This window comes from Triticum aestivum, chromosome 2A (assembly GCF_018294505.1).
Source record: "Triticum aestivum cultivar Chinese Spring chromosome 2A, IWGSC CS RefSeq v2.1, whole genome shotgun sequence".
Taxonomy (NCBI): Eukaryota; Viridiplantae; Streptophyta; class Magnoliopsida; order Poales; family Poaceae; genus Triticum; species Triticum aestivum.
In genome coordinates this window covers 375,908,736-375,933,660 of record NC_057797.1, presented here as the reverse complement: position 1 = coordinate 375,933,660, position 24,925 = coordinate 375,908,736, and the positions used below count along the sequence as shown (strand labels likewise).

Below are 24,925 nucleotides of genomic sequence, written 5' to 3'. Positions count from 1 at the left end.
CTCTTGAGTTATCACTTTCATATACTAGTGGGAATTTTCATTATAGAACTTGGCTTGTATATTCCGATGATGGGCTTCCTCAAATGCCCGAGGTCTTCATGAGCAAGCAAGTTGGATGCACACCCACTTAGTTTCCAGTTTGAGCTTTCATACACTTATATCTCTTAGTGCATCCGTTGCATGGATATCACTACTCCTCACATTGACATCAATTGATGGGCATCTCCATAGCCTGTTGATTAGCCGCGTCGATGTGAGACTTTCTCCCTTTTTGTCTTCTCCACACAACCTCCATCATCATATTCTATTCCACCTATAGTGCTATGTCCATGGCTCACACTCATGTATTGCGTGAAAGTTGAAAAGGTTTGAGAACGTCAAAAGTATGAAACAATCGCTTGGTGATAACCCACAAGTATAGGGGATCAATTGTAGGCTCTTTCGATAAGTAAGAGTGTCGAACCCAACGAGGAGCTAAAGGCAGAACAAATATTCCCTCAAGTTCTATCGACCACCGATACAACTCTACACATGCTTGATGTTCGCTTTACCTAGAAAAAGTATGACACTAGAAGTACTTTGTAGGTGTTTTTTGATATGTTTGCAAGATAATAAAGAGCAAGTAAATAAAAAGTACGGGTTGTTTAGATAAAGACACAACTAAATTAGTTTTAGTAAAGAGTTTTTCTTATGAGAAAGTTATTTGTCCCTAGGCAATCAATAACTAGACCAGTAATCATTATTGCAATTTTATTTGAGGGAGAGGCATAAGATAACATACGTTCTCTACTTGGATCATATGCACTTATGATTGTAACTCTAGCAAGCATCCGCAACTACTAAAGATCATTAAGGTAAAGCCCAACCATAGCATTAAAGCATCAAGTCCTCTTTATCCCATACGCAACAACCCCCTTACTCGGGTTTGTGTTTCAATCACTCACGCAACCCACTATAAGCGAATCATGAACGTATTGCAACACCCTACAGTGGGGATCCCTCATGCTTGCGCGACACGGAGAACACCATAGTACATCACCAATAATAAAACATGCAACTCAAACCTATCTTGATCATCAAATAACCCATAGGACAAAACAGATCTACTCAAACATCATAGGATAGCCATACATCATTGGGAGCATTGAGCACCATGTTTAAGTAGAGATTACAGCGGGTAAGAGAGAGGTTACACCGCTGCATAGAGGGGGGAAGAGTTGGTGATGATGGCGGTGAAGTTGTTGGTGAATATTGCGGTGATAATGATGGCCACGGCAGCGTTCCGGCGCCACCGGAAGAGAAGGGGAGAGGGGGCCCCTTCGTCTTCTTCTTTCTTGACATCCTCCCTAGATGGGAGAAGGGTTTCTCCTCTGGTCCTTGTCCTCCATGGCGTGGGACGGGTGAGAGCCTCTCCGAGATTGGATCTGTCTCTTTGTCTTTCTGTCTCTCTCTCTCTTTCTGCGTTCCCAGATTCTACCCTTTCACCGTTTCTTATATTCCCAGAGACGGTAACTCCGATTGGGCTGAAATTTTAATACTATCTCTATCTGGATATTAGCTTTCTTGCGGCGAAAGAAGGGCATCAACCGTATTACGGGGTGGCCACAAGGGCCCAGGGCGTGCCCCCCTGCCTCGTGGCCCCCTCGGGCATCGTCTCGCGTGGATTTTTCTTCCCAAAAATCATATATATGCAAAAAAATCTCTGTTATTTTGTATCCCGTTTGGACTCCGTTTGATATGGATATTCTGCGAAACAAAAAACATGCAACAAACAGGAACTGGCACTAGGCACTGGATCAATATGTTAGTCCCAAAAAAGTATAAAAAGTTGCCAAAAGTATTGAAAGTTGTAGAATATTGGCATGGAACAATAAAAAATTATAGATACAATGGAGACGTATCAGCATCCCCAAGCTTGATTTCTGCTCATTCTCGAGTAGGTATGTAACACCCATGATGCGGCTATATCTCCCACGTGTCGGAGCACGACTTAGAGGCATAACCGCATTGTAGGCATGTCGCAAGAGGAGTAACCTTTACACATCCCATCTACTGAATAAGAAAGAGGTACAGAGTTGGCTTACAATCGCCACTTCACACAATACATAAATATAGCATTACATCATCCAAAATACAATCAAGGTCCAACTACGGAACCAAAATAAAGACAACCCCAAATGCGATAGATCCCCGATCGCCCCAACTGGGCTCCACTACTGATCGTTTGGAAAAGAAACGTAGTAACGTCCTGAGTCCTCATCGAACTCCCTTTTGAGTTCAGTCGCATCTCCTGGAATGGCATCATCGGCACCTGCATCTGGTTTTGGAAGTAATCTGTGAGTCACGGGGACTCAGCAATCTCACACCCTCGCGATCAAGACTATTTAAGCTTATGGGTAGGGAAAGGTAGTGAGGTGGAGCTGCAGCAAGCACTAGCATATATGGTGGCTAACTTACACAAATGAGAGCGAGAAGAGAAGGCAAAGCACGGTCGAGAAGCTACAAAGATCAAGAAGTGATCCTAAAACTACTTACGTTCAAGCATAACACGAGACCGTGTTCTCTTCCCGGACTCCGCCGAAAAGAGATCATCACGGTTACACACGCTGTTGATTCATTTTAGTTAAGTTAAGTTTCAAGTACTCTACAACCGGATATTAACAAATTCCCATCTGCCCATAACCGCGAGCACGACTTTCGAAAGTTCAAATCCCTGCAGGGGTGTCCCAACTTAGCCCTCACAAGCTCTCACGGTCAACGAAGGATATTCCTTCTCCCAGGACGACCCGATCAGACTCGGAATTGCGGTTACAAGACATCTCAACAATGGTAAAACAAGACCAGCAAAGCCGCTCGAATGTGCCGACAAATCCCAATAGGAGCTGCGCATATCTTGTTCTCAAGGCACACCAGATGAGCGCTCCATACAACTAAAACCAAACCTCGAGTTTCCCCGAGGGGGCACTGCAATGGACTCTAGTTTGGACCAACACTCAGAGGAGTACTGGCCCGAGGGTTTAAAATAAAGATGACCCTTGAGTCCGCGGAACCCAAGGGAAAAAGGCTTAGGTGGCAAATGGTAAAACAAAGGTTGGGCCTTGCTGGAGGAGTTTTATTCAAGGCGAACTGTCAAGGGGTTCCCATTATAACCCAACCGCAAAAGGAACACAAAATCAAGGAACATAACATCGGTATGACGGAAACTAGGGCGGCAAGAGTGGAACAAAACACCAGGCATAATGCCGAGCCTTCCACCCTTTACCAAGTATATAGGTGCATTAAAGTAAACAATATATAATAATGTTATCCCAACAATAAACATGTTCCAATAGGGAACAAACTCCAATCTTCACCTGCAACTAGCAACGCTATAAGAGGGGCTGAGCAAAGCGGTAACATAGCCAAACAACGGTTTGCTAGGACAAGGTGGATTAGAGGTTTGACATGGCAATATGGGAGGCATGAAATAGAAAGTGGTAGGTATCGAGGCATAGGCATAGCAATAGAGCGAGCAACTAGCAAGCAAAGATAGAAGTGATTTCTAGGGTATGGTCATCTTGCCTGCAAAGTTCTCCGAGTTGACGTAAGCTTGATCCTCGTAAGCGTACTCAATGGGTTCCTCGATCACGTACTCGTCTCCTGGCTCTACCCAAAGCAAGAACACAAGCAAAGGGAACCACAATCAACCACGGTGCAATGCGCAAGAAACATGATGCAAAACATGGCATGATATGCGGGATGTAAAATGCAATGCATATGCGTGATCCGGAAGGAAAAGATTGAACCAGGCCTCAAATTGGCAAACCAAGAGTGTTGCTAGAAAGATGAGTTGATTTCGGTTGAAATCGATATAAAGATCACCGGAATCGGATGCATGGTTTGCAAATGGCAAGCAAAACAATAATGTCACTATTCTGCGATTAACAGCACGATGCCATCTAAAATGCAACAAGAAACTAAGCTACTGCACTTTAACATAACAACAAAGAACATGGAAGTTATCCACTCAAGATGCTTCACAAAAGATGAACAATGACCTACGGCAAAATCACACAATAGCAGGTTCAAACAAGCTTGGCAAAAGTGCAAAAGATAACAGGTTCACAGACTTAGTGAAAATAACAACATGCCAGGAATTAACATCAGGAAGCAATGTTTGGAGCAAGATAACAACAAGCTATAGGAACATATCATGGAAAATCAAGGCATGGCATGAAACTACTCAAATCATATAACAAAAGTCACTTACTGACCATAAACCAAAAAGGATCAGAAAACATGATGGCACCCATGTAAACATAGCAAGTTGCGTTAACAGATTCAGACTTAGCAGAAAACTGGACATGGCAAAAACAAAGTTACGTAGGCATGTTTGCGAGCTCGATGCACTCACCACAAGGCATTGCATGACAAACTAAGTATACACCCAGCAAGAAGACATGATCAAGTAGCTAACCATGGCAAGAACCATCTCATAGCATGCATGGATCAACTACAACAACCTTGGCAAAATTGATTAACACGTAAACAATCTGCCAGAAACATTTTATAGCAAAAGTAGAGCAAGATTGAGTCATGCTAGGGTACTCCATAATTGCAAACAAAGACATGGATGGATAGAACATAACAATATCTCAAAATCATCCTTAGTGAACATGCTCAAAAGAGGCATGGATCGCTCTGTAGCAACATTAATACATGGCATAAAAATAACATCAGGGAAAAGACAGAAGAATTCTAAGTCCCTGAAATCAGCAACATCACGAGATCTACTTTGCATGCTTGTGCTAGTAACCACATTGATCACAAAAATACATGGCATACACCGCTGTAAAGATGGCATGGCATAGCCCAAAACACATGTAGGGCTCAAGTTCAAAGGAGGCACACAATAACCATGGCAAAAATGACAAATGCTCATAATCTGTTAAGAAACAGAAACTAACATTATGAAGCGCTCTTGCAACAGCATTTTAGGCATTATGATGGACTCAAACAAGCATGGTGCAATGGAATGAAATGAAGAGGACATCCTAACGAACAATTTGATATCTCTCACGCGCAAAACGGAGCTACGGATGATGAGATATGGTGCGATGAACATGCCTAGAAAATATTAGAAACTGGGGACTTGGAGAAAAACGAGAGTCAACCCTAGGGTTACACCGATCCAGATCCAGCGCGCACGGTTCCGGAGGTCGGACAGGGTCTCGCCGGATAAGATGGGGATGGCGGCCGGAGTGAGGGGAGGGGTCGCCGGAGTCGGAGGGAGTCGGGGCGGCCCCGGATCCGGTTGCCGGAGCACCTGCGACGGCGGGGCGGCGAGGTGAAGGCGGCGACCAGTGCGGGCGGCGTGGAGGCGAGGCGGCGAGGCAGAGGCGGCGGCCGGCGCCGGCGGTGAGCGGGGCAGCGCTCTCAGGCGAGGGAGGCACTGGGCGTCGCGATGGGCTCGGGGGCCCCGAAGCGGGCCTCGACGGGCCGACGGTGGTGGGCAGTGGCGGAGGGCCACGTGTCGCGCTGTGATTGGTCGAGCGCGGCGGCGGACGCGTCCGGCCAGATCCGGACGTGTCCGGCGGCGCGAGGAGAGGGAGAGCTAGGGTTTCGTCCTCGAATTTCGGAGGGGGATGCCAATTTATAGATTCTGGGAGCTAGGAGAGTCCAAATGAGGTTTGGCTTTCAGCCACGCGATCGTGATTGAACGACCGAGAGGATGGAGGGGGTTTGGATGGGTTTTGGACCACTTTGGACGGGTGTTGGGCTGCAACACACACGAGGCCTTTACGGTTCATCGGTTAACCGTTGGAGTATCAAACGAACTCCGAATGGCACGAAACTTGACAGGCGGTCTACCGGTAGTGAACCAAGGCCTCTTGGCAAGTCTCGGTCCAATCCGAGAACGTTTAACACTCGCACACAAAAAGAGGCAAAAAGGGGACGCCGGAGGATGTAGGAGTGCCGGAATGCAAAACGGACAACGGGGAAAATGCTCGGATGCATGAGACGAACACATATGCGAATGCGATGCACATGATGACTTGATATGAGATGCATGACATGGACAAAAGCAAAACGAAGACAAAACCCAACCACGAGGGAATATCATAACTTATTGCCGAAAATGGCAAGAGTTGGAATACAAATATGGCAAGTTACATACGGGGCGTTACAACACTCCACCACTACGAAAGGATCTCGTCCCGAGATCTAGGACTGGAAAAACTCCGGATATTCAGAACGGAGGTGGTCCTCGCGTTCCCAGGTGGCTTCACGGTCGGAATGATGTGACCACTTCACTTTTAGGAATTTGATAGACTTGTTGCGGGTCTTGCGCTCAGTTTCTTTGAGAATAGCAACGGGATGCTCATGATAAGATAAGTCTTCTTGGAGATCAATCTCTTCGAAGTTGATGGTGCGGTCAGGGGTCTTGAAATACTTGCGAAGCTGAGACACGTGAAACATGTCATGCACGTTTGCAAATTTGGACAGAAGCTCAAGTTGATAGGCGAGATCGCCTCTTTTGCCAATGATCTTGAAAGGACCCACGTATCTAGGGGCAAGCTTCCCTTTGATACCGAAGCGACAAGTACCTTTCATTGGAGAGACGCGGAGGTAGACATGGTCTCCGATCTCGAAAGCCAAGTCACGATGCTTGCTATCATAGTAACTCTTCTGGTGCGATTGCGCGGCTTTGAGATTTTCACGAATGACTTTGCACATTTCTTTAGCCTCTGTGATCAAGTCATTGCCAAGAAGTTGGTGTTCACCAGTCTCTGACCAGTTAAGAGGAGTACGGCACTTTCTGCCATAGAGAATCTCGAATGGGGCCTTGCCCGAACTCGCTTGGAAGCTGTTGTTGTAGGAGAACTCGGCATATGGAAGACAATCTTCCCACTTCATACCGAAATAAATGACACAAGTCCTGAGCATATCTTCAAGAATTTGATTTACTCGCTCGACTTGTCCACTAGTTTGAGGATGAAAAGCTGTGCTGAAGAGAATGTTGGTGCCCATGGCCTTCTGGAAGGAATCCCAGAACTTAGAGGTAAAGATGCTTCCACGATCTGAAGATATCAACTGCGGAATGCCGTGCAGAGAGACAATCCTGGAGGTATATAGCTCTACCAACTGAGCTGCTGTGATAGATTCTTTGATAGGAAGAAAATGAGCCACTTTAGTGAGCTTGTCAATGACAACAAAATAGCATCATTGCCACGCTTGGACTTGGGAAATCCAGTCACGAAGTCCATCTCAATATGGTCAAACTTCCATTCTGGAATGACAAGAGGTTGGAGGAGACCAGCTGGCCGTTGGTGTTCTGCTTTCACTCTTCTGCAGACATCACATTCATTCACGAACTGAGCAATCTTGCACTTTATTCGAGTCCACCAATACGACTGCTTGAGGTCATGGTACATCTTTGTACTTCCAGGATGAATAGATAGGAGTGAATTGTGAGCCTCGTTCATAATGACTTTACGAAGGTCACCTTTAGGAACAACAATTTGATCCTCGAAGAAAAGAGTATCTTTGTCATCAAGGCGATATCACTTGTACTTGGGTTGGCTCTTGGCAATACCAATCTTGACCTTCTTCACCCTTGTATCAAGAAGTTGAGCCTCACGAATCTGATCTTCTAAAGTAGGAGAGACTTGGAGGTTGGCAAGGAATCCTTGAGGAACAACTTCGATATTAAGTTTGCGGAAAGCTTCACGAAGGTCCGGTTGGAAGGGCTTGAGAATCAAACTATTGCAGTAAGCCTTCCTGCTCAAAGCATCAGCAATGACATTGGCCTTTCCAGGAGTATATTTAATACTCGGATTATACTCTTGAATCATTTCGACCCAACGAGTCTACCTGAGGTTGAGGTTGGGCTGAGTGAAGATGTACTTGAGACTCTTATGATCAGTGAAGATGTCCACTTTTCTTCCCAACAAGAGATGTCCCCATGTTAAAAGAGCATGAACAACTGCTGCCAACTCGAGGTCATGAGGGGGTAGTTCTTTTCGTTGGGCTTCAACTAGCGAGAGGTATAGGCCACAACTTTCTTCTCTTGCATTAACACAGCACCGAGACCTTGCAGGGAAGCATCACAGAAAACCTCAAATGGTTTGGATTCATTAGGAGGAGTCGGAACTGGAGCTGTGACTAACTTCTCTTTGAGGGCGTTGAAAGCAATGTCACATTCAGGCGTCCAGACATACTTCACATGCTTCTGGAGGAGGTTGGAAAGAGGCTTCGCGATCTTAGAGAGATAATCAACGAATCTTCGACAATAGCTTGCGAGCCCAAGAAAGCTGCAGAGCTGCTTCACATTCTATGGCGGTTCCCAATTCACAATTGCAGACACCTTCTCAGGATTAACATCTATGCCCTTGGCGGAGATGATATGCCCAAGGTAGAGAACCTCATCGAGCCAAAACTCGCACTGTGTAAACTTCGCGTAGAACTGATGTTCTTTGAGTTTGTCCAGCACCAATCTCAAATGATTGGCATGATCCTCCTTGTTCTTGGAAAAAACCAAAATGTCATCGAGATAGACCAAGACGAAGTCATTTGTGTAGGGGTTGAAGATGAAGTTCATCATGCGAGAGAACGTTGGAGGAGCGTTGACAAGGCCGAAAGACATGACAATGCATTCATAGGAACCATAGCTTGTTCTGAATGCTGTCTTGGGGATGTCTTGTTCACGAATACAAATCTGATGATAGCCCATACGGAGGTCAAGCTTGGAGAATACTTGAGCACCTTTGAGTTATTCGAAAAGCCATTGATGTTGGGAAGTGGGTACTTGTTCTTTATGGTCTTCTTGTTCAATGGACGGTAGTCGACACAAAGTCGATCCGTGCCATCCTTCTTCTTGACAAAAAGAACACCACAACCCCAAGGAGAAGAACTTGGTCAGATGAGACCCATACGCTCTTGTATATCGAATTGTTTCTTCAGCTCCTTCAACTCTTCTGGTCCAAGCTTGTAAGGACGTTTGCAAACAGGTTCCGTGCCAGGCTCAAGATTGATGACGAATTCAACTGGCCGGTGAGGAGGCATTCCTGGAAGCTCTTCTGGAAAGACGTCTTGATATTCACAAACGACTGGAATCTGAGAGATGGCATTCAACTCGCCCTTCTCATTGAGAGAAAACAGTCGAATGGTATCATCACGAGCGGCAAAGACGATCACATCCTCAGACGAGTGTGTCAATTGAATCTGCCTGGCAGCACAATCAAGTTGAGCCTTGTGCTTAGAAAGCCAGTCCATTCCGAGAATAAGATCAATATCTAAGTCACCAAGAAAAATAGGAGAAGCTAGAAATTTGTAGTCGCCCATCTCGATAGAAACATCCGGGACGCAGATATTAGCTGACATTTGCTTGCCCGGGGACACAGTTGATAATGTTCTTGGCAAATGTTGATAATCACACTCATACTTTGATGCAAAAGGTTTAGAAATGAAACAATGCGATGCACCAGTATCAAAAAGAACTTTTGCTGGAATAGAGTTAACTGGAAGGTTACCCATGATCACTTCTAACAAGTCCTCTGCCTGAGCTGCGTTCATCATGTTAACCTTGACATGCTTGGGATTATGCTTGACCACTGCATTGTTGGCAGATCTCACAGGAGGAGGAGGCGGAAGACGCCTCTGGTTGAAGCATTTGTTTGCATAGTGACCCTTCTGCTCACACTTGTTGCACGTAATCTCTGAGAGCGGCTGGTGATACGGAGCACTTGACCTTGGAGCATGAGACGAAGTTTTGTTCTGAAAGCCTGGGTTGGGTGGGAAGATCCATTACCACCTTTGCTCTTCTGCTGATAAGGCTAACGGAACGGAGGAGGAGGAGGCAACAAGTACTTTTGCTGCTTAGCTGCCACTTGAGTTGAAGAAGAAGAAGGAGTTGCATCCCTGACTCTCTTCTTAGAAGCATCGCACTTGAGCTGAGCGGCCTCTTGCTTTAATGCCATATTGTAGAACTCATCATACTTTTTCGGCTCAAACAACACGAGGGCTAGTTGCAGATCTTCTCTGAGGCCACCTCTGAACTGATAAATCATGCTCTTCTCGTCAGGGACGTCTTGCTTGGCGAAACGAGCGAGCCTCTGGAACAGGATGTTGTATTGGTAAACAGACAAGCTGCCTTGCTTCAGATTACGGAACTCCTCACTCTTACTCTCAACAACACTCTGAGGAATGTGGTGAGCTTTGAAGTCTTGGCGGAAATCATCCCAGGTAATCACACGACCTCCTCTGGAATCTTTGTATTGTTGATACCACTCAGTAGCTTGGTCTTTGAGTTGGAACGAAGCAAACTTGACAAAGTCCTCAGGCCTGACGTTGCTACACTCAAAATGTTTGCAGATATCCACGAGCCAATCGTCAGCGTCTGTGGCCTCGACACAGTTACTGAAAGACTTCGGCTGGTTTGCGAGGAACTGGTTGAGGGTAGCAAACTGAGTTTGATTGTTGCCATGGCCTTGATTTCCTTGGTTGTGCTCTTGCAAGAGTTGCATAATCAACTGCGTGTTGGCGTTGGTAGCAGCCATCACAGCTTGCCATGCCTCCGGAGGTGGAGGTGGTTCCGGATTCTACCGTGTTGGAGGAGCCATCCTGAAGAGGGTGACATCCGTTAGCATCTTGAAAGACATATATTCAAGCTGAATCAATGGATCGAAATTGCAACATATAGCCTTAACATTCGAACAAGAATGAACGAATGAATTCCAAAGTAAATGATCACACTTCCATAAATTGAGAAGCCACTTAGATAGAGATAGATGAATAAAACAACAAGGTATGGATATGAACAAATAATTGGTAAGGATTACCCAATCACAAACCAAATATTTGCGGAAGAAATACTAGAGCTACATGAATTCCCACCTATGAAACTCCCAAAACTTTCCGGTTATGCAATCAGGTGTTGGGGATACAGGGGAAGCATAATATCTCACCCAAAACTAGCAAATACTACATCCAGCTATATCCATCCTTCAACACATAACCAAAAAACCTTCAGAAATCATTTACCTCAACCTTCGAAAAGCATCCGTTATACGAGTTATGGCAATACTCCCGAACTCCCGCCCCAGTACTGGGTGGTGTTGAGGTTATCTCACCAACAACTGAATAAAAGAGATTTTCGATGTCGGCGAACTCAGGTATTCCAAAACTGTAACGATAAAATTGTGACGACAAAACCTCGGAGCTCAACTCCCTGGGACACTGCCACAACCCCTGAATGTCAGGAGGCACCAAGAACAATGTTCTCGTCACAAAACCATCGAAACGATTCCAAGATACCCGCGTGATTCTAAATTTGTTTTCGTGAAATTTGAGAAGAGAAGAGTCAAAACTCTACGTCATGATGCCTCACCAGAGCGATGAAGGGACTGAGGAGTAAAAAGAATCCTACTCTCCGATATATATAATCCTAAAAGACTCAGAACATTTTTCTAGACTCAACAACACCAGCGATTCGATCAAGCAGGGGGCTCCTAAGTCGGGGAAGGCTTTGATTACCAACTTGTAAGACCCATGATGAGGCTATATCTCCCACGTGTCGGAGCACGACTTAGAGGCATAACCGCATTGTAGGCATGTTGCAAGAGGGGTAATCTTTACACATCCCATGTACTGAATAAGAAAGAGGTACAGAGTTGGCTTACAATCATCACTTCACACAATACATAAATATAGCATTACATCATCCAGAATACAATCAAGGTCCGACTACGCAACCAAAATAAAGACAACCCCAAATGCGATAGATCCCCGATCGACCCAACTAGGATCCACTACTGATCGTCTGGAAAAGAAACGCAATAACGTCCTGAGTCCTCATCGAACTCCCATTTGAGTTCAGTCGCATCTCCTGGAATGGCATCATAGGCACGTGCATCTGGTTTTGGAAGTAATCTGTGAGTTACGGGGACTCAGCACTCTCACACCCTCGCGATCAAGACTATTTAAGCTTATGGGTAGGTAAAGGTAGTGAGGTGGAGCTGCCGCAAGCACTAGCATATATGGTGGCTAACTTATACAAATGAGAGCGAGAAGAGAAGGCAAAGCACGGCCGAGAAGCTACAAAGATCAAGAAGTGATCCTAAAACTACTTATGTTCAAGCATAACACGAGACCGTGTTCTCTTCCCGGACTCTGCCGAAAAGAGACCATCAAGGTTACACACGCTGTTGATTCATTTTAATTAAGTTAAGTTTCAAGTACTCTACAACCGGATATTAACAAATTCCCATCTGCCCATAACCGCGGGCACGACTTTCAAAAGTTCAAATCCCTGCAGGGGTGTCCCAACTTAGCCCATCAAAAGCTCTCACGGTCAACGAAGGATATTCCTTCTCCCAGGATGACCCGATCAGACTCGGAATCCCGGTTACAAGACATCTCGACAATGGTAAAACAAGACCAGCAAAGCCGCCCGAATGTGCTGACAAATCCCGATAGGAGCTGCACATATCTCGTTCTCAGGGCACACCGGATGAGCGCTTCGTACAACTAAAACCAAACCTCGAGTTTCCCCGAGGGGGCGCTGCAAAGGACTCTAGTTTGGACCAACACTCAGAGGAGTACTGGCCCAGGGGTATAAAATAAAGATAACCCTTTGGTCCGCGGAACCCAAGGGAAAAAGGCTTAGGTGGCAAATGGTAAAACCAAGGTTGGGCCTTGCTGGAGGAGTATTATTCAAGGTGAACTATCAAGGGGTTCCCATTATAACCCAACCGCGTAAGGAACGCGAAATCAAGGAACATAACATCGGTATGACGGAAACTAGGGCGACAAGAGTGGAACAAAACACCAGGCATAAGGCTGAGACTTCCACCCTTTACCAAGTATATAGGTGCATTAAAGTAAACAAGATATAATAATGATATCCGAACAATAAACATGTTCCAACAAGGAACAAACTCCAATCTTCACCTGCAACTAGCAACGCTATAAGAGGGGCTGAGCAAAGCGGTAACATAGCCAAACAACGGTTTGCTAGGACAAGGTGGGTTAGAGGTTTGACATTGCAATATGGGAGGCATGAAATAGCAAGTGGTAGGTATAGAGGCATAGGCATAGCAATAGAGCGAGCAACTAGCAAGCAAAGATAGAATTGATTTCGAGGGTATGGTCATCTTGCCTGCAAAGTTCTCCGAGTTGACGTAAGCTTGATCCTCGTAAGCGCACTCAACAAGTTCGTCGATCACGTACTCCTCTCTCGGCTCCCCAAAGCAAGAACACAAGCAAAGGGAACCACAATCAACCACGGTGCAATGCGCAAGCAACATGATGCAAAACATGGCATGATATGCGGGATGTAAAATGCAATGCATATGCGTGCTCCGGAAGGAAAATTGAACCAGGCCTGAACTTGGCAAACCAAGAGCGCCGCTGGAAAGACGAGTTGATTTCGGTCGAAATCGATATAAACATCACCGGAATCGGATGCACGGTTTGCAAATGGCAAGCAAAACAATAATGGCACTATTCTGCGATTAACAACACGATGCCATCTAAAATGCAACAAGAAGCTAAGCTACTGCACTCTAACATAACAACAAAACACATGGCAGTGATCCAGTCAAGATGCTTGACAAAAGATGAACACTGAGCTATGGCTAAATCACACAATAGCAGGTTCAAACAAGCTTGGCAAAAGTGCAAAAGATAACAGGTTCACAGACTTAGTGAAAATAACAACATGCCAGGAATTAACATCAGGAAGCAATGTTTAGAGCAAGATAACAATAAGCTACAGGAACATATCATGGCAAAGCAAGGCATGGCATGAAACTGCGCAAAGCATATAACAAAAGTCCCTTATTGACCATAAGCCAAAAAGGATTAGAAAACATGATGGCACCCATGTAAACATAGCAAGTTTCGTTAACAGATTCAGACTTAGCAAAAAACTGGACATGGCAAAAACAGGGTTACGTACGCATGTTTGCGAGCTCGATGCACTCACCATAAGGCATTCCATGACAAACTAAGTATACACACAACAAGAAGACATGATCAAGTAGCTAACCATGGCAAGAACCATCTCATAGCATGCATGGATCAACTACAACAACCTTGGCAAAATTGATTAACACGTAAACAATCTGCTAGGAACATTTTATCGCAAAAGTAGAGCAAGATTGAGTCATGCTAGGGTACTCCATAATTGCAAATAAAGATACGAATGGATAGAACATAACAATATCTCAAAATCATCCTTACTGAACATGCTCAAAAGAGGCATGGATCGCGCTGTAGCAACATGAATACATGGCACAAAAATAACATCAGGGAAAAGACTTAGAAGAATTCTAAGTCCCTAAAATCAGCGACATCACCAGAGCTACTTTGCATGCTTGTGCTAGTCACCACATTGATCACAAAAATACATGGCATACACCCCTGTAAAAATGGCTTGGCATAGCCCAAAACACATGTAGGGCTCAAGTTCAAAGGAGGCACACAATAATCATGGCAAAAATGACAAATGCTCATAATATGTTAAGAAACAGAAACTAACATTCTGAAACACTCTTGCAACAGCATTTTAGTCATCAAGATGGACTCAAACAAGCATGGTGCAATGGAATGAAATGAAAGGACATCCTAACGAACAATTCGATATCTCACACGCGCAAAACGAAGCTACGAATGATGAGATATGGTGCGATGAACATGCCTAGAAAATATTAGAGACTAGGGACTTAGAGAAAAACGAGATTCAACCCTAGGGTTACACTGATCCATATCTAGCGTGCACGGTTCCCGAGGTTGGCCGGGGTCTCGCCGGAGACGATGGGGACGGCGACCAGAGTGAGGGGAGGGGTCCCGGAGTCGGAGGGAGTCGGGGCAGCCCCGGATCCGGTCGCCGGAGCACCTGCGACGGCGGGGCGGCGAGGTGAAGGTGGCGGCTGGTGCGGGCGGCGTGGGGGCGAGGCGGCGAGGCGGAGGCGGCGGCCGGCGCCGGGTGGCGCTGCCGGACGGCGGCGAGCGGGGCGGCGCTCTCGGGCGAGGGAGGCGCGGGGCGGCGGGATGGGCTCGGGGGGTGGGCAGCGGCGAAGGGCCACGTGTCGCACTGTGATTGGTCGGGCGCGGCGGCAGGCGCGTCCGGCCAGATCCGAACGTGTCCGGCGGCGCGAGGAGAGGGGGAGCTAGGGTTTCGTCCGTGAATTTCAGAGGGGAAGGCCTATTTATAGATTTTGGGAGCTAGGAGAGTCCAAATGAGGTGCGGTTTTCGGCCACGCGATCGTGATCTAACGGCCAAGAGGATGGAGGGGGTTTGGATGGGTTTTGGGCCACTTTGGAAGGGTGTTGGGCTGCAACACACACGAGGCCTTTACGGTTCCTTGGTTAACCGTTGGAGTATCAAACGAACTCCAAATGGCACGAAACTTGACAGGCGGTCTACCGGTAGTGAACTAAGGCCGCTTGGCAATTCTCGGTCCAATACGAGAACGTTTAACACTCACACACAAAAAGAGGCTAAAAGGGGACACTAGAGGACGTAGGAGTGCCGGAATGCAAAACGGACAACGGGGAAAATGCTCGGATGCATGAGACAAACACATATGCAAATGCGATGCACATGATGACATTATATGAGATGCATGACATGGACAAAAGCAAAACGAAGACAAAACCCAACCACGAGGGAATATCATAACTTAGTGCCAAAAATGGCAAGAGTTGGAATACAAATATGGGAAGTTACATACGGGGCGTTACAAGGTAAATGATAAAAAAGATAATTTTTGATGTGGAATGCTACCTAGCATAATCTTGATCAGATATCTAATCATGGCATGAATATTAAGATATGAGTGATTCAAAGCAATAGTCTATCATTTGACATAAAAACAATAATACTTCAAGCCCACTAATAAAGGAATCATGTTTTTTTCAAAATAACAAGGCCAAAGAAAGTTATCCCTACAAAATCATATAGTCTGGCTATGCTCCATCTTCACCACACAAAATATTCACATCATGCACAACCCCGATGATAAGCCGAGCAATTGGTTCATACTTTTTAACGCGCTTCAGCATTTTCAACCCTCACGCAATACATGAGCGTGAGCCATGGATATAGCACTATAGGTGGAATAGAATATGATGGTGGAGGTTGTGTGGAGAAGACAAAAAGGGAGAAAGTCTCACATCGACGCGGCTAATCAACGAGCCATGGAGATGCCCATCAATTGATGTCAATGTGAGGAGTAGGGATTGCCATGCAACGGATGCACTAGAGCTATAAGTATATGAAAGCTCAAACTGAAACTAAGTGGGTGTGCATCCAACTTGCTTGCTCATGAAGACCTAGGGCATTTGAGGAAGCCCATCGTTGGAATATACAAGCCAAGTTATATAATTAAAATTCCCACTAGTATATGAAAGTGATAACTCAAGAGACTCTATATATGAAGAACATGGTGCTACTTTTAAGCACAAGTGTGGTAAAAGGATAGTAGCATTACCCCTTCTCTCTTTTTCTCTCTTTTTTGTTGTTTTTTGGCCTTCTCTTTTTTGGGGCCTTTCTCTTTCTTTATTTTTTGTCCGAAGTCTCATCCCGACTTGTGGGGAATCATAGTCTCCATCATCCTTTCCTCACTGGGGTAATATTGTAATAATGATGATCATCACACTTTTATTTGCTTACAACTCAATATTACAACTCGATATCTAGAACAAAGGTATGACTCTATATGAATGCCTCTGGCGGTGTACCGGGATGTGCAATGATCTAGCGTAGCAATGACATCATGCTAGCTATCTTACGATCATGCAAAACAATATGACAATAAATGCTCAAGTCATGTATATGATGATGATGGAAGTTGCATGGCAATATATCTCAGAATGGCAATGGAAATGCCATGATAGGTAGGTATGGTGGCTGTTTTGAGGAAGATATAAGGAGGTTTATGTGTGACAGAGCGTATCATATCACGGGGTTTGGATGCACCGGAGAAGTTTCCACCAACTCTCGAGGTGAGAAAGGGCAATGCATGGTACCGAAGAGGCTAGCAATGATGGAAGGATGAGAGTGTGTATAATCCATGGACTCAACATTAGTCATAAAGAACTCACATACTTATTGCAAAAGTTTATTAGCCCTCAAAGCAAAGTACTACTACGCATGCCCCTAGGGGGATAGATTGATAGGAAAAGACCATCGCTCATCCCCGACTGCCACTCATAAGGAAGACAATCAATAAATACCTCATGCTCCGACTTCGTTACATGATGGTTCACCATACGTGCATGCTACGGGAATCATAGACCTCAACACAAGTATTTCTACTAATCCAAAACTACCCACTAGCATGACTCTAATATCACTTTATATCGCAAAACTATTGCAAGGAATCAAACATATCATATTTAGTGATCTACAATTTTTATGTAGGATTTTATGACTAACCATGTGAATGACCAGTTTCTGTCATCTCTCTAAATAGATATAAGTGAAGCAAGAGAGTTTAATTCTTTCTACAAAATATATGCCCATGCTCTAACAAATATAAGTGAATCAAAATAGCATTCTACAAATGGTGGTTTTCTATGTAAAGAGAAACAGGCAATCCAAACTTCAAATGATATAAGCGAAGCACATGAAGCATTCTATAAAGCCATACTCAAAAGATATAAGTGAAGTGCAATGAGCATTCTATAAATAAACCAAGGACTATCTCATACCAGCATGGTGCATAAAAGAAAAATGAAAACTAAATGCAAAAGACGCACCAAGATTGCACATATCACATGAACGAAACGAATCCGAAAACATACCGATACTTGTTGAAGAAAGAGGGGATGCCTTCCAGGGCATCCCCAAGCTTAGACGCTTGAGTATCCTTGAATATTTACTTGGGGTACCTTGGGCATCCCCAAGCTTGAGCTCTTGACTCTCTACCTTCTTCTCACATCGAGACCCTCTCGATCATCGAACACTTCATCCACACAAAACTTCAATAGAAAACTCAGTAAGATTCGTTAGTATAATAAAGAAAATCACTACTCTAAGTACTGTTGACAACCAATTCATATTTTGTTTTGGCATTGTGTATAGTGTAGTATAACTTTTTCATGGCTTAATCCTCTGATATAAATCGATAGTTTCATCAGAACGAGCAAACTATTCATCAAAAACAGAATCTGTCTAAAACAGAACAGTCTATAATAATCTGAACATTGACCATACTTCTGCTACTTGAACAATTCTGCCAAATTTAGTAAAAATAAGAAAAATTCATAGAAAGACAGTGCAAAAGGAATCAGAACCGTTTGACGTTCCAGTAAAAAATGTAAAATCGCGCACTACAGCCAAAGTTTCTGTCCTGCACCATACAAACCAACAAGCATTGTAAACATCCTAAAGGCAAACCTTGGCACATTATTTTTATAATACAAAGGAATTGTACAAGGGGATAATTATTTTTTTGAAAAGTTTTTGTAATTAAATTCACAAAGTTTCCATGGGCATGAACAAAGTTCAAGGCTAGCTCCCACTTCAACAATGCTCGTCTTTCTCACTTTCGCTTTCCTTTTTGTAAAAGTTTTGGGTTCCCCTCTTTATTTTTGTTGTTTTTAAACTATATAAAAGCACTCAACAGAAGTAAATGACTCTCTAAAACTTCCGGGTTGTCTCCCTGGCATCACTTTCTTTAAATCCATTAAGCTACACATGTAGTGCTCAAGTAGTGAATCCACCCGGATCCCGAGGTATATCAAAGACAATTTTAATTAACAATGATTTGTAATTTAGTAGTGAGCACAAAGTAACATATATCATGCAACAATGAAGTCTAACTCTCTTCGTATGCATCGGCATGTCATAAAAGAATAATTCGTGCACACAAATAAATGTCAATGCATAGTATAAACAGTTTCTTGCAATTTTATCGTATTGGATACATAGAGAGGTGGAGATATATTTCCTCTCTCATAATAATTGCAAGTAGGAGCAGCAAGCACATGCATATTATATCTATCAAAATTATCATGTGTAGTAGTAAAAGGCAACCCATCAATATAATCCTTAATAAGCACAAACTTCTCCGATATAGTGTATTTTGGAGAATTCAAAAAGATAATAGGACTATCATGTGTGGGTGCAATAGAAACAATTTCATGTTTAACATAAGGAACTATAGCAAGTTCATCTCCATAAGCATAATTCATATTGGCATCTTGGCCACAAGCATAGCAAGCATCATCAAAAAGGGATAGTTCAAAAGAATCAATGGGATCATAACAATCATCATAGCAATCATCCTTCGGTAAGCACGAAGGGAAATTAAACAATGTATGAGTTGAAGAGTTACTATCATTAGAAGGTGGGCACGGGTGATCAATCCGCTCTTCCTCCTTTTGTTCTTCGCTCTCCTCCTCATCTTTTTCATCCAATGAGCTCACAATTTCATCATTTTCTTATTCCATAGATTCCTGCAAAATATTAGTCTCTTCTGGGACAGCGGAGACTTTCTCAATAAATGCATCAATATCGGAATTGTATTCATAATTCTCATAACAATATTTAAGGATAGCTAAATTTTCAGGTCTGTAGACAGCATCATAAAGATTTTCATATTCTTTGAACATAGATTCAATTTCATAAGCACCCATAAAAGCAACAAATTCTTCTATTTGTTCCACATGATAATAGTCATATATAACTCTAGCATAAGAAGCCAATGTTTCATTATCATTAAATTTGCATAAAAAGGGAAAGTGTGGAGCCTTCATCCCGGAGCAACAAGTACAATCATATCTCAAGCATAGTTGCCTAGCATACCATTTCAACATATAAATTTGATACCATAATAGTTTCCCTTTTTGAGTCAAGCGATAATCCCTAAAGTATTCACGTTGATTCAACGTGTCTCCCATTACATAATATCCACCACATAACGAGCATCGAGGGTTTTAGGAGGTTCCTCATCTCCATGAGCAACAAGTACACCTAATTTTTTGGTATTTCGTGTTCCATATCGATAACTAAAGATAGAGAACAACTTAGAACAGCAAATAAAAATTACTTAGTGATAAAGCAAACAAGCACACACGAGAATATTCACCCCACGCTATGGCTCCCCGGCGATGGTGCAAGAAAAAGGTCTTGATAACCCACAAGTATAGGGTATCAATTGTAGCCTCTTTTGATAAGTAAGAGTGTCGAACCCAACAAGGAGCTAAAGGCAGAACAAATATTCCCTCAAGTTCTATCGACCACCGATACAACTCTACGCACGCTTGACGTTCGCTTTACCTAGAACAAGTATGAAACTAGAAGTACTTTGTAGATGTTTTTGGATAGGTTTGCAAGATAATAAAGAGCAAGTAAATAAAAAGTAGGGGCTGTTTAGATAAAGACACAACTAAATTAGTTTTAGTAAAGAGCTTTTTGTTCCGAGAAAGTTATTTGTCCCTAGGCAATCGATAACTAGACCGGTAATCATTATTGCAATTTTATTTGAGGGAGAGGCATAAGTTAACATACTTTATCTACTTGGATCATATCCACTTATGATTGGAACTCTAGCAAGCATCTGCAACTACTAAAGATCATTAAGGTAAAACCCAACCATAGCATTAAAGCATCAAGTCCTCTTTATCCCATACGCAACAACCCCCTTACTCGGGTTTGTGTTTCAGTCACTCACGCAACCCACTATAAGAGAATCATGAACGTATTGCAACACCCTACAGCGGGGATCCCTCACGCTTGCGCGACATAGAGAGCACCATAAGACAGCACCAATAATAAAACATGCAACTCAAACTAATCTTGATCATCAAATAACCCATAGGACAAAATGGATCTACTCAAACATCATAGGATAACCATACATCATTGGGAAATAATATATAGTGTTGAGCACCATGTTTAAGTAGATATTACAGCGGGTACGAGAGAGGTTACACCGCTGCATAGAGGGGGGAAGAGTTGGTGATGATGGCGGTGAAGTTGTTGGTGAAGATTGCAGTGATGATGATGGCCACGGCAGCATTCCGGCACCACCAGAAGAGAAGGGGAGAGGGGGCCCCTTCGTCTTCTTCTTCCTTGACCTCCTCCCTAGATGGGATAAGGGTTTCCCCTCTGGTCCTTGGCCTCCATGGCGTGGGAGGGGCGAGAGCCCCTCCGAGATTGGATATGTTTCTCTGTCTCTCTCTCTCACTCTTTCCGCGCTCCCAGATTCTAGCCTTTCACTATTTCTTATATTCTCGGAGATCCGTAACTCCGATTGGGATGAAATTTTAACATGATCTCCATCCGGATATTAGCTTTCTTACGGTGAAAGAAGGGCATCAACCTCCTTACGGGGTGGCCACGAGGGCCCAGGGCGCGCCCCCCTGCCTCGTGGCCCCCTCAGGAATCGTCTTGCGTGGAGTTTTCTTCCCAAAAATCATATATATTCCAAAAAAAATCTCCGTCAGTTTTTATCCTGTTTGGACTCTGTTTGATATGGATATTCCGTGAAACAAAAAACATGCAACAAACAGGAACTGGCACTGGGCACTGGATCAATATGTTAGTCCCAAAATAGTATAGAAAGTTGCCGAAAGTATAAGAAAGTTGTAGAATATTGGCATGGAACAATAAAAAATTGTAGATACGACAGAGACGTATCACTTGGCTTGTCATCGGGGTTGTGCATGATGTGAATATTTTGTGTGGTGAAGATGGAGCATAGCCAGACTATATGATTTTGTAGGGAAAACTTTCTTTGGCCATGATATTTTGAAAACACATGATTGCTTTATTAGTAGGCTTGAAGTATTATTTTTTTATGTCCAATGATAGACTATTGCTTTGAATCACTCGTATCTTAATATTCATGCCATGATTAGATATGTGATCAAGATTATGCTAGGTAGCATTCGACATAAAAAATTATCTTTTTTATCATTTACCTACTCGAGGACGAGCAGGAATTAAGCTTGGGGATGTTGATACGTCTCCGTCGTATCTATAATTTTTGATTGTTCCATGGCAATATTCTACAACTTTCATATACTTTTGACAACTTTTTATACTATTTTTGGGACTAACATATTGATCCAGTGCCTAGTGCCAGTTCCTATTTGTTGCATGTTTTTTGTTTCGTAGAATATCCATATTAAACAGAGTGCAAACAGGATAAAAAATTATGGAGATTTTTTGGGAATATATGTGATTTTTGGGAAGAAAAATCCACGCGAGACGACGCCCGAGGGGGCCACGAGGCAGGGGGCGCGCCCCAGGGGGGCAGGCGTGCCCCTGACCCTCGTGGCCACCCCGTAAGGTGGATGATGCCCTTCTTTCTCTGCAAGAAAGCTAATATCCGAATAGAGATCGTGTTAAAATTTCAGCCCAATCGGAGTTACGGATTTCCGGGAATATAAGAAACGGTGAAAGGGAAGAATCTTAGAACGCAGAAACAGAGAGAGACAGAGAGATAGATCCAATCTCGGAGAGGCTCTCGCCCCTCCCATCCCATGGAGACCAAGGACCAGAGGGGAAACCCTTCTCCCATCTAGGGAGGAGGTCAAGGAAGAAGAAGGAGGGGGCCCTCTCCCCCTCGCTTCCGGTGGCACCGGAGTGCCACCGGGGCCATCATCATCACCACAATCTTCACCAACAACTTCACCGCCATCATCACCAACTATTCGCCCCTCTATGTAGCGGTGTAACATCTCTCTTACCTGCTGTAATCTCTACTTAAACATGGTGCTCAACGCTATATATTATTTCCCAATGATGTATGGCTATCCCATGATGTTTGAGTAGATCCGTTTTGTCCTATGGGTTAATTGATGATAGTGATTGGTTTGAGTTGCATGTTTTATTATTGGTGCTGTCCTATGGTGCTCTCCTTATCACGCAAGCATGAGGGATTCCTGCTGTAGGGTTTGCAATATGTTCATGATTTGCTTATGGTGGGTGGCGTGAGTGACAGAAGAACATACCCGAGTAAGTAGGTTGTTTGCGTATGGGATAAATAGGACTTGATACTTTAATGCTATGGTTGGGTTTACCTTAATGATCTTTAGTAGTTGTGGATGCTTGCTAGAGTCCCAATCATAAGAGCATATGATCCAAGTAGAGAAAGTATGTTAGCTTATGCCTCTCCCTCAAATAAAATTGCAATGATGAGTACCGGTCTAGTTATCATTTGCCTAGGGACAAATAACTTCCTCGTAACAAAAAACTCTTTACTAAAACTAACTTAGTCGTGTCTTTATCTAAACAGCCCCTACCTTTTATGTATGTGCACTTTATTATCTTGCAAACCTATCCAAAAACACCTACAAAGTACTTCTAGTTTCATACTTGTTCTAGGTAAAGCGAACATCAAGCATGCGTAGAGTTGTATCGGTGGTCGATAGAACCTGAGGGAATATTTGTTCTACCTTTAGCTCCTCGTTGGGTTCGACACTCTTACTTATCGAAAGAGGCTACAATTGATCCCCTATACTTTTGGGTTATCAACCTGCCCTCCGGACGCCCTATAAAAGGCGCGTCGCCCCGCCGTCGCTCGCGCACCGCTCTCGCCTCCCCTCTCCTTCTCCCCCTGTCGCCGGCGTTGCCCTCGCGCGCCCTTCCTCTCCCTCTCGTTGGCGATTGCGCGCCCAAACCTGACGCTCAAGGAGGCGGAGGAGCTCGCCCACTTTGTCATCCCCGCCGCACCCGACGTCAGCCTGCCGGCGAGGTGGTGCCTGAGCGTCGACGGCGTGCCGGTGGCGCCGGTGCCTGAGGTCGACACCCACCTCTTCGCCCAAACCATCGGCCTCTATTGGGTGTGGCTGCCGCCAGAGGAGTTGGAGGACCCGCGCTACGCCCCCAACAACCCTAGGTGGGCGGACTGGCTCGCTGACGACCACGAGCGCCGCCTCCACGCCTTCGCCAGACCGCACCCGCCTGCCAAGCACAACTGCGCGCAGCGAGACAAGCTCTGGGACGGGCACACCTTCAAGGATGTCATCGCGCCATACCGTGCAGGCGGTCGCCGGCGCCGTGTCCGCCCCGCCGGGGTACAACTACGAGTTTTTCCGCCGCGGCGAGGTGCACTCCACCAGCGTCCGCCTCGACTTCGGCGCGATGCGCGCCCGCCCGCCCCGCGGTGGCCCAGGCGGTGACCGTGGCGCTGTCCGCCTTGGCCCCGGTGATCGCCGCACCGCGGGCAGGAACAACACCGGGTACAGCCGTGCCCCTCTGCCCGAGCCGGAGCAGCAGCCAGAGCCGGCATTGGTGGCGTAGTACAAGCGCCTGGCGGCGGAGGCTGGCGGCACAGAGGATATGCCGGGCTACCTAACGGCAGTTCGGTAGTCGGAGAACATGCTGCAGCCGCCCCCGCTTGTCGAGGAGTACATGCAGCTCTCCCCGGTCGTCGTCCACCCGAAGGACCCGTCGGACTTCCCCGGGTAGCACGCCGTGGTCGAGGACTCGATGGCTGTGCCGCGCATGCCCGCGGTGCCCGTGGTGCCCCTCGACGACAGCAGTAGTAACGACAACGACGATGGCGATGGGCTCTATGACGAGGCAGACTTTGGCGGCGTCGAGGACGAGTAGTTTAGTTTAGGTTACTTTCGAAATGTCGTTTAGTAATGATCAATTCTTTTTGTAATGTTGTTTAGTTAAGTCTAATTTCTAGTAGTATGTAAAATATTTATGAAAACTATAATGAAATATCGAGTGTTTGAATGGATGGTTTTAAAATATCGAGTGTTTAAATTAATAGTGTTATTTGAACTTGTTTCATTGTACAAAAATATTGTAAAAAAATAAAAAACAGAAAAGAGTTAGACTTTAAATGTAAAAAAACTACGAAAATTAGGAAAGGAAATAAAAAACAAAACAAAGGGAAAAAATAAATAATATTTGCAAAAAAGTAAAAATATTTTTTTTAAAAAAATAGTTCTATTGTAAAAAATGAAAAATCAC

The 24,925-nt window shown here is 44.5% G+C and overlaps 1 protein-coding gene across 1 annotated transcript in view; it reads right to left on the bottom strand.

The window, feature by feature from the left end:
* The window catches only part of LOC123191675 (protein YABBY 1-like), a 77,201-nt gene extending 53,433 nt beyond the window's left edge, over positions 1-23,768 (bottom strand). Inside the window, exon 1 of the mRNA XM_044604325.1 lies at positions 23,475-23,768. Within this exon, the coding sequence (XP_044460260.1) occupies positions 23,475-23,768 (294 nt within the window). The remainder of the gene's footprint in view (positions 1-23,474) is intronic.
* Positions 23,769-24,925: the final 1,157 nt, after the last annotated feature.